Below are 11,561 nucleotides of genomic sequence, written 5' to 3'. Positions count from 1 at the left end.
CGCAGTTTAAAATTTAGCAGTAAGTAATTCTATTGACGTCAATACTGCTTTCCCGTGTCATTGCTATAACATTTTGTCAGGAGCAACCCTTTGCTTGAAATAATACAAGAAATAATATATTTTTCGTAATTTAAGTATGAATATTTATTTGAACTTTACTATTTAAAATAAGTAAGTATCTACTCAGTTAAATCTACAACAAAACAACGTCATTTAAGTACTCTGAATCCCGCAGATTATCTGTAATATAAGATTTTTTGCGCATATAAGTTAATAAGTTTAATTTTGAACCGAAATATTTAGAATTAAATTACCGAGACATTATATATAAATATAATATATAATTTAAACCACACTAAGGCAAGAAACTCGTCGAAGGCTGTTATAATTTCGTTGAATAAATTCGTTACTTTATATAATTCAATGAAATACAATTGAGAATCTACTTAAAATCTATATGTCACAAACATAATTAGTACACGTAGCATTTACATATTTAGGTCAATTTATAATCGTCCGTTGAAAGGCCCAACGAGGCAAACAGGCAGACACAAATAATCAAAAGTCTAGTACATTCGTCCATTGTATTTTCTACAAAGCCTTGATGCGCCTCGGTTTGTCGATTTATATAGTAATATGCATATCACTTACACTCACAGACATTCAACATGCGAGCGGGACGCCGGCTATTTAGAAACAGCGACAGATAAAAAAAACAATTTAATAAGTTTAATAATAAAAAAAAAACTATTCGGAATGATTTAATCTGATAATTCAATTTAATATAAAAATATGATAAACAAATTGTAAATTATACAGTAAATAATAGCTAAAATATACAATAGATATTTTTTTAACTTGTTTGAAAATAAGTACAATTTTTCCCTTAAAAGTAATAGGCAAAGACTTAAAGTTTTGTTATATTATACATTACAATAATTCGTATTTTGTCGATTGTTAAGTAAACAGTTATTATAATAAGTGAATTTTGATTCGCTCCTTGAACCGTTAAGACACAATTAATTTTACAGATATTCAACATTTACAATAAATTATTTAGTACCAATTCGATATTTATCTACTTCGATTTAAAAGTCTTCGCTTAACTCCTTAAGATTACTAACTAACAGGCTCTCATTAGTATTTCAGACGATTCACAGCTAGTGCCGGGCGAACTTTATACAACGCTAACACAACGGCTAATCGGATAAATACTTAACTAGGGGTATTGCACGAAAAACGGGGGATTTAGTTAAATACTTCTAGATCTACAATGTACATAATTACACTTAAGTACGAACAGTTCCGCGCGAGGCGATCACTCGGCCACCGATCACGACGCCGTGTCGCGAGACGCGCATCCAACGAGAGACCTCCCGGGCTCACCCGCGACTGTCGTCCATCGTGCGATCCCCTCGGGGCGGGGCGGGACAGCGAGCTCACAGTAGCCGGTCGGGCGGTCAGTAGAGCCGCGCGGCGTCGAGCGGCGGCGGCTCGGTGCCCACGTCGATGTCGGCGGGGCCGTCGTCCTCCGTCACGCTCGGCGCGCCGCTCGCCCGCTGCAAGCCGCGCACCTGCACGCAGTCACCTCTGGTTACATGTTGGGACAGAAAAGGCCCAGAACAGGCACAGCACCGAAAAGCGATAGGCATATTAATTTAGTGTAAAGTCGAAGTGACCTCATAGCCGAAAATCGTAGCCTAAAATTTAGACGAGCCGTACTGGGAGGTCATTTTTGAATTGAGAAAATTTGAGTATGCCGGAATTGATCACGCCATTCGTATATTTTATCATCGAGCTCGCAGTGACCATCGAGTCGGAATAACTTTCGAGCTTCTCTGATTAATGAACCCTTTGCTAAGAAATGGGACAATCTTAGTTCAATGTTTGCTACGAACGACGATTTCCCATTTTTCATTTTCAACGTAATTTCACATATACCTCTTCTGTTAAGTATTTATACCTGAAGGAGAAGATTGTTGGAGAGTAGTCGCGCTTGGTGCTCCTGCGCCTTAGCTCGGAGACAGGCGATGCTGTTGTTGCGGAAAGCTTCAGGGTCCTCGTAGAGTTCGCGACCGTCGGGTGAGGCGCGCCCCTTCGCTGATGAGGAAGCTGTCGTGCTGCTGCCGGGTGAACTTTGTGCCTGGAAAAGGTTGATATATATTTATAATACCTATAGAATACAAATACATCTCAACTAGGTTTCGAAGGGTGAGTGAGCTATAGTGTAATTTCGAACCCACGGTCAGCCAGGTGTACGGAGTGGTTTATATTCCTTGCCCACAGTCTATGGGTGAAGTGGTCTATTTGTTAATCTGCCATCATTAAGAATGAAAAACTATCTAAGTAATATTTACTTAAACTGTTACCACTAATGAGTGACGCAGTATTATAATGTGTTGCATTCTAACGGGACACATTTGTCATTGCATATTAATTGCACGCATGCGCCGCGCGGGAATGTGTGCGTGCACACGCGTCACATTTCTCCTTCAGGTTTTATTACAAATCTATTACCATAATATGACGATCGGAGCGGTAAGCATTCAAATGAATCTTTATTATAATTAACAATCGCTAATATTTGGAAATTCTTGTGTGAGAATTACTAAGAATCTGCTGAATACTTTTAGTATTGTAAATGTTACCTGAGGTACATATTTATTCATCTTAAAATCTTTGGTTTTGACTGCTTATAATAGAACTATCCTTTTAAAAACGTATTACTATACATATGTACACTGTACACAAATTCTACATACTTAGTTAAAAACTTAAAACACGCGTTAGTTTTATGCTTGGGTTTAGTCAAACTCGAATAACTATTTGAAATTAAAGATACACCTTGAGATATTTGTCATAGCTCGACGGCAGTAAATCATTGCATTGTATTCCGAATCACTTCTCGCAGAGTTCCCGATCGATACGACAATTAGAAGTAGCTTACAATCGGCTTCCTCACTTACTGACTTTGTTAGATACATACGAGTGAACTTAATAGAAAGTGCACTAAATTGCTTGAAGACGTGCTTACATTAGCAGGTTACAGAGTTACGAGTATATTAACATAAGTCAACAGAACTGATCATTATTATTGTTAATCGTCCCAACCGGTGGTATTACTTGATCATTCAGGAATCTGTGTAAAAATATTGTGATTTTATACAAATTGTTAGAGTTCTTTATGTATAATTTTTAGATATCATTCGATATGTTATACGCTTTTAAAGTTTCATGATAGTGGTGGCTCGTTACCTGGGTGTCGTGCACGTCGTGTCGGTGTGGCGAGGCGGAGGGCGCGCGCTCCGCCTCCGCCTCGGAGCCTTCGCGCTCCGACCCCGACTCCTTGAGGTGCTGCGCCGCCTCCAACGACTTGCGGTGCATGCCTTAAACAATCATATGAATGACCTTTATTACACGTTTCTACATGAAAACTATGAATGAATTGATCGACAAAAATTTGGAGAGGTATTCGTGAAAAATAATATTTTCAATGAATATCAAATGTGTCTAGACAAGGCAAAAAAAGAATAGGTAAATATCACTTGATCGAATGCAACGAAACTTGGATTGGTCAAAAATAAAAATAAAATTTAAATTACTCTGTATAAAAGCGCATTTAAATCATTTTACAAGATTTTTTTTAAATTCTGCTATCACTGTTTAGTGATCACCGAGTGATTAAAGTTTGGGTCACACCGGAGAATTAGCCTCTTAGAATTTTGAGCAGCATATGAATTAATGGTAGGATTGATATAATAGCTTTCAGAATGTATCAAAGTATCTCGTGACCCAGTTTCTTGTAGGAGCACCTATCATCAAAAAAGGTCCAAGTCCTTTTGTGGCAATAACGTTTCAATTTCAAACCTAACGATCTAAAGTTACCTAGGAATAAAATCTAGCTAATGATCAAAAGGTAATAAAATCGAAATTGCTGTGAAAGCACCAAGGAGCAAACAATAGAGAATATAATAATTAGGCACTGGGTAGTTCATTTTAGGTATGATAATATAAAAAAGGTACATTTCGTTCCTAAAAATTCGATTGTGAATGAAGTCCACGGAAACAAGTGACAGTCGCCGCACCGTAATGAACTGCACAGGTCGTCTGCATTGTATCGGTAATGAGAATAGGTGAAAACAATAACGTCTATATTTTATAAACACATATTTTTTCGATCCCTTTGCTTTGAACGATAGAAATTTCATTTTTATAAAACAAATATTTCTATCAACGTACTCTGATAATACGATCGAGTAGAATTATTGATTTATTTTGTATAATATTGTTTAAAATTTGGACAACTTGTATCTTAAACGTCTTGCAAGCATATTATTCTTAGGTAATAACGAGAGAACTGTTAGCTTATTTGAATACTATGTAAGGTTATTATACTTAATACGGTAACGTTAACAATGCTCTTCTGAAATAGAACATTAATGAGTTCTAATGTTAATATTCTGGTGTTTAGAAAATTATCAAATGTGTGTAAAATGGACACCAATATTAGAAAGCATCCCCACTTAATGATACTGCTGAATTACATTCTATCACCATAGGTGCTGAGCTACTAAGGGCTCTGATATGCATAAATTAGCAGATAGGTTCAGCATTCTTGGTTAAAAATGAACAGTGACTGATATATATATATACTTATATACACCTTGCTTCGTGTACTTTGGGTTAATGCATCCGATACAGTAGTAATATGCTTGTGTATATTCTTGGAAATTAAACGATCATAGACAGACCGTTCGAAAAATAAATATAGGTACTAAAAACTCTAAGCAACAAATTTATGGAATAAATCAGGACATTCTCAGGCTTGAGGTGTTTTCTTTGCAAAGTTAAAAAAGTCAGCAATGAGCAAGTATGGTGTACTGTACTGTTCCTTCAATGAAATTAAGCATATACCGTTGGCTATATATTTGTGATCAGTCTTGTTAAAGTTCAAATATGCAATGAACCCTTTGCCCCGAAGAACGCAGAGAAATAAAGTTTTATCAGTGAGCTCGTCACTTGCCTTGCCTTAATATCGTTTGACGGGATTTTACGAGATTTTTATAGCGTTGTCGCGCTCCTAGCTGAATGCCTAATCAGGATACGTGTTTATAGCTCAGGGATTAGACGGCGCCTTGGCTGCTTTGCATACAGCGACCTATTACGTGTTTTTGTTTATTAAATTATGCTCTAGAACATATAACGATATTCCGAATACTATCTTGCTTAATGAAAGATGGACCCAGCAGCTTAGTCGACATGGATACCGGAACGGCAGAGATCTAGAGAGGGTCGAAGCCACGGAGGTGACAGCTACGATGACAACATATTATTGACAAAAAAAGTATCGAATATAGAATTTTTACCGAAACATAGCAGCTATAAAGATTTTTATTTATTTAGGTACGATCTTATGCTTAATATTTATTAATCCTCGGCTCTTTTGACATATAAACTGCCATAAGTCAGTTTACATGCCAGAGAATATATAATCGTAGCGAGATTCAGTTGTGTTTGGCAGACTTTACAAGACTTTAAATTTATTTAATGTTATGAAATAAGTATTCAATGGTATTAGCATATTTATTTTGAGTAATGTTTATAGTGAATAATATTAAAACTATTATTGAAAGTAAATCAATCACGACAACACCAGTGTTTCCTCTAAGTAGCCACGCAGTTGGCTATTAACCTTCCGACTCTCATACGAGTGGAGCGAGGCAGGCGGTCATCAAGGTCCTAATCGCGGGGAGGTGGGCATTACACTCCAACTTTCACCATTACGCGCCGCTGATAATAAATCTCCATGATTTACTTGCGGTTAGCGCGCACTCATCAGGCGAGATGTTTCACAACAATTTGTTTAGAAAAACCTATTTCAGACATCGGTAACTCGGATTCTATGAAAATATAAAGTAACATGAAAATTATTACGTAATTTAATTTCATTATTGTACAATATAAATAAATTGCCTTTGTGTGCCATTTTTGTTTAAATAAGTTGACTGTCCTGTATACAGGTCGAGTCGTATAAATTGCATTACCCTCCTTTGCTTATAATCTAGCTGACCCGCGGGACTTCATACCGCCTAACAGGCAATGAATTACATTGCAACTTCATCTAGTGTCTGAGCGTTAAATCTGCGTTCGTGTGTTCTAGCTGGTCATTTATCCACTCTAATCACAACTTTTTCGACATCGTTTGGCGAACGCACCAAACCAATCTGCCCAATGCATGATGTTCATGAAATAGTTGCTGCAAATTTTGATGCTTATGCCTTGACGCTGATCCATTTCTTTCTTCGTATTGTCCATAAAGTATATTAATTAGTAAGAATTGATTCGTTGTATCTTCAGAGGTTGAAATGATCCAATTCATTCATTCATGGAGAGGCAGTAGTCGGGTGCTAACGCGGCACTCTTTTCGTCTGATTTCTTGTTATTCTTCAGTGTATTGATTCGCAATGTTTCGAAGCCTAATTGAGTTACGGCTTTGTTGGGAAATATTAGATTTTCTGGATCACGGCATTGTTAATATAATACTCGCACAATAAGATTTATTAATAATATTCAGACACAACAAACAAATCACACTCAGACCATTCAATTTAACAGATTTTTGTTTACATTTCGATAAAAAAAATGATATCTTGCTAGAATTAAGTACGTTATTTTCCCACAACGTTTCGTTGAATTTCTTTGCTTCACTCTTGTGTGTCACTGGCTTGCAGTGGGAATCAATTATTACAAATAAGTTGTAGGAGTGCGTGACGTGAGCGGTTATTTGTTTAAAAATTAATTTTCCGTATATATGTATAGTTTTTTCAGATTTTTTAATAGTTTTTCGAATATTCAGGGTAAAGACGAATCTAACAAATTAGATATCATTAAATCGGTCCGTCTTCCGTATAATTATATGTATTATTGTAGAACGAAAACCGAATGACGTGGACAAGGAAGTGACGTCACCTTTGAGACGTAATCAAAGAAAGGGGCATCCATCTTGGGTTGTCATGGTGGTAACGAGTTTGTAATTGTCAGCTGCGTTCTTGATGAATTCTATAATAGGTATATTGTTGATGTATAACTGAAACTTGAAACTTAGATAATCAGTGTCCGTCGATATTTATTTTAAACGTTTTAGTGAATGGTCGATTAATAGTATGTATTATTCCGATTATCATTTCGCTTTAATATAACTTAGATATTTATGCGCTGTAATAAAACTCTTTCGCACGGATTACCATGTAACTGTACCGTGTTTAATTTATTTCCTGTGGTGTGTCAATCAAAACGGCTTCGGATCACAGCGCCCTTATTTCCCTGTCTACAACTATGTTTTATTGTTTGTTGTTGTTGTTACATAAACTGTCTCGTTGGTCTGGTGGTTGCTTAAAGCTGCAATCCCATGTTCTTGAGTAATGTTCAAATCCTGAGTTATGATATAAAATAGTTTTGATTTTGTGTCAATAAATTAACAGCAACGCCTCGGAGCTACTGGTAAACCCGATGGACGCTCTCCGGTCGTATCGGATAGCCGGACTATCAGAGTACAGCTATGTATGTATAGGTACGAGTATATATTTGTTTAGTATAATATGTGCGCAGTCTTCATAGCGATTGGTCGTGGCTAAGTTTAATCGTAATATCCTCAAAACTTTATCACATCGGTTTATTTTCTCTACATCGTTTAATAGCAATAATATAAATATTTTGTTAAATATTTCATTGTTTAATCGGGACTAAATTATTTATCAAAAAAAATGATTGAATACCATTAAATCGTTTAACAAAAATTAAATAAACTTCACATATGTTGGCTATTTTTAATCGCATTTTAAGAGATGAAGCCGACTGCAGTAGCTTTACCGAGACAAGACGAATTGAGCTGTAAATACATTACTATATGTAACTCCGTCCAAAATTACTTTAAATTCTATATAGTACGTGCTTTTAGAAGAAATTCTAATGTTGCTGGTTTTGTAAGTGATATTTGTTTAAACGACGCATAACATAAATATTGTTATATAAACAGCATTATTTGCACGAGCTACGAGCGTAGCAAATTTCGTAACATTAATGTTACTTTAATAAAATGGTTGAACGTAATTATAATATCTTCTTATGTTTTTGATATTTATATCGCTTTAAAGAATGGTTTTTCAAGTTGAGATTTTAGTGATCTCAAAAAACACTTTATGATTAGAATCAAACAGGTTCCACTGTTTCATACGGTCGTTTCGCTACTTAAATATTAGGTAATGGAAGGTTTATTAACGCTATATAATATTTCAATTGTTAAGCTGAAAAAGGTATTTTTAGTCGATATTGTTTGAATTTTTGTTAAAATTGATATTTTTAATTTTTTATCTGAAGAAAGTAAATATATTTTTTTTTCTGTAGTTTTGTATCTTTGTCATCCCGGCTGTTCCTGTCGTCACTTCGCGAAACTAAAGCACTAAGACAATTTACCTACTCGAAGTCAAAGCAAGACAGTAATTTTATGCGGTGCCTTCAAACGCCTATCCTTTTAGAGAGAGTGGTGTTTGGAGAAATCTTGAGGACACGATTCGATTGAGTTTCCACTACTGAGAGCACTCCATAGAACTTTTCATTCCAGTAATGGTTATGCTGCTTCCATACCCGCTGACTTAACCAATTTTTATTTAAAAAATTATATTTTTGACGGCGAGTGTATTGTAAGTAAGATATTATTTTTGAGAGGACTGATTTAAGAATGTCTAAAAAAATCCGTTCAAAATTAATTCGAAATATTTTTGTATCAACAAATGGTCTTATATATTAATATCGATTTTTTTATAAGCTTTAGAAACAATGAAATGAATATAAATAAGTAATAACTTTTAACTTAACTAATAAAGAATGCGCGAAAATAAGTTTTAAGATAAAATGTCTCGCGGTCAATAACCTCCGAGCATACCGCGTCGTTCTAACACAAATGATTAGCTGTAATTTTACAAAATTAAATTATATTTGTAAGATACAATCAAATTCGTGAAGAACAATCGACGTGGAGTGTTTTATTCGCGCTAGCTCGCCTCGTGTGCCTCTAGCCTAAGAGTGGTGGTGTCATTTAGTAAGATAAAAGAGTGATGTACAAAGCAAGTGTATAATAGGCAGATAATTCAGTAAGGCGCACTTCGCGTGCATTACAATCCATTTGCCGGCTCTAGCACTTTGATGTCTGCGCGAACAGCCACTCTTGCTATACTAAGTCACAAAGTGAATACGATGATAGAATTTCATCAGTATTGTTTTCTGATATATTTTTAATTTCACTTTTTTTAATTGTTCAATAGTTGTCGCGCGGACGACTCGTCGGTGTATGTTATTGTTGAGACGCAGTGTGCATTTAGCTTTAGGGTGACGTGTGTAGCTGACTTTTATTAAAAAAGTAAATTTATTCCAATTTTTATGGATGGTCTCTATTGAGGCAGCTTTGTAATTCATTTACGTATAATTTTAGCATTAATTTCAGTTTCCTATAACAGACACTTATATATGGAGTGGTCATATGAGTTAATTATTAAAAAATCTAAAATCAAACGAGTATTTATGATTTTATATTGCTTAATTAAATTCTATATTCTCTAGTGGTAGGATTTTGTCCAAGCCTGAGTGGTACCTCCACTTATCTATTATTCCACCGCCCAACATTAATACTTATTACAGTGTTCCTACTTGAAGGTTAAGCAAGTGTAATTATGGTCGGTGGCGCATAGTTCGGTGAGGAATTAATATTTCTTACAGACCCGGAGTCTTTGAGCAAAAGAGACCACTTACCATCAGGTAGCCGATTTGCGCGTCTGCCATTCAGTTCTAAATACAAAAAATAAATAAGTAATTAACTAACTATCTTAAGTAAATATTTTGTCGCTGACATTACAATTACAAGTGATTAAATTAAAACTGTTTTAGCTTCCTTTTTCTATCATTAATTTAAACCCTATAATGAATATTAAAGAAATAAACTACAGCTTATAAAAACTAAACAATATACTTTCGTTAGGTTAATGTATGGGACTTTTGAAAACAAACCAAATAAGCCTTAACAGAGCGGTTTACTGGCTCGTAGCCACTGAAGAGTCCACTATCCCTCTCGAAACCATCATCAGATCAGCTCGATGATACCAAAGTTTATATGTCGTATATATTTGAAATATTTTTTTTTAATATAATACGAATAGGTATAATTCGAAGTATGTTAAATTTACAGTTGGGTTTGTTGAATACTGACATTGTTATTTAATAAACACGTGAAGCTGATACAATATATATATGTATGTATGTATGTATATATGTGTGTAACTAAGTGTGAAAGTAAATAGAAAATAAACATAAATTATATTTTTATAAGATAAACTTATTTTTAATTTTTCTTTTTTTGCTTCGATCGATCATAATAATCGAATTCATCGTAATAGTGCGATCACTAAGGTTCAAGTAAGACTTGAAAATATTATATGCAAACAATATTAACTCGGAACATACTTCAACATTTCCATTATAAACTGACCGCTAGACTCAAAGTCCAATTGATAAAGATAACCTGTTCTACTTGAAAAAGTTTCACGTTTACTTATAGAAAAACTATAACGTGATAAAACTCAATAGATAAAATATACTTACTACGTAATTTGATCAATCAAATATATTTTTATAACACTAATTCGGGCAAGGACCTTATATCTAACTATTTATAAAAATAATTAATTGCTTACAAACAAAATATAAGTTAATTAGTCTTTAGTCTCATGAATTGAATTAGATACTTAATAACGTGTCTATGTATACAGTACACGTTACTCACATAATAGTATTTTTTGAATTAAAGTTAAAACTTTATCTATTTGAACCATAAATGTTGTGTACAACAATATTATCAGCCCGGAGATTATGAAAACATTATATTTAAAAAAATAACGATTGAAGAGACACAAAATTTATTCATATTTAAATATGAACTTGCCAAGATAAGCCAAGACTGTGACTGGAGTCAACTTGTACAATCTTAAAGTACGTCGACAAGTATGCATTATGTATAATTTGCGTTTTTGTTTTACGTTGAACGCTTTACTATTGGTAAAGAAATGTTCCAGTTTTATTCACGCATTTGTCGAGGAATTCTAGACATCTTTAAGGAAGACTATGTTTATCTATATTAGTGAAATCACGCCATAATAAGGCCGATCCGAAACAAGATAAATAACATTTATAAAATGACGTATAGATTATTAATAGCTCTGTAACTATTTATTAACAGCACAGGTCTGGTTAAATGGCTTTGATGTGTGAGAAAGTACTTGAAAATGAAGTGGAGAAAGGAGATGTCCTCTGAAAAAGTAGCAGTTCAGTATCGAGTAAAATCTAAAAACATTTAATAATTATAAAAAAAAACTCTAAGTCTGATACCACTGTTATTTATCACTGGGTAATTTTAATTTGAGCAGATTTGAGTATTTTAGGAAATTGTTAAATTGCACCTCATGGCGGATTAAACACACTGAAACGCGGACTGAAAAATGACGATTTAAATATTG

The 11,561-nt window shown here is 34.4% G+C and overlaps 1 protein-coding gene across 3 annotated transcripts in view; it reads right to left on the bottom strand.

Moving 5' to 3' along the window:
- Positions 1–748: 748 nt before the first annotated feature.
- The window catches only part of LOC113396542 (visual system homeobox 2-like), a 100,900-nt gene continuing 90,087 nt past the window's right edge, over positions 749–11,561 (bottom strand). For 2 of the 3 annotated variants that reach the window (XM_064217176.1, XM_064217175.1), the window contains 4 exons: positions 9,805–9,840; positions 3,256–3,386; positions 1,964–2,143; positions 749–1,574 (listed from right to left, as the gene is read on the bottom strand). In XM_064217176.1, coding sequence (XP_064073246.1) covers positions 1,461–1,574; positions 1,964–2,143; positions 3,256–3,386; positions 9,805–9,840 — 461 coding nt within the window. In that variant the 3' untranslated portion in view covers positions 749–1,460. The remainder of the gene's footprint in view (positions 1,575–1,963; positions 2,144–3,255; positions 3,387–9,804; positions 9,841–11,561) is intronic. The other variant, XM_064217177.1, reaches the window with a different exon arrangement.

This window comes from Vanessa tameamea, chromosome 15, assembly GCF_037043105.1.
Source record: "Vanessa tameamea isolate UH-Manoa-2023 chromosome 15, ilVanTame1 primary haplotype, whole genome shotgun sequence".
Taxonomy (NCBI): domain Eukaryota; kingdom Metazoa; phylum Arthropoda; class Insecta; order Lepidoptera; family Nymphalidae; genus Vanessa; species Vanessa tameamea.
The sequence above is the reverse complement of the archived record's forward strand: the minus strand, read 5'-3'. Positions and strand labels throughout refer to the sequence as shown.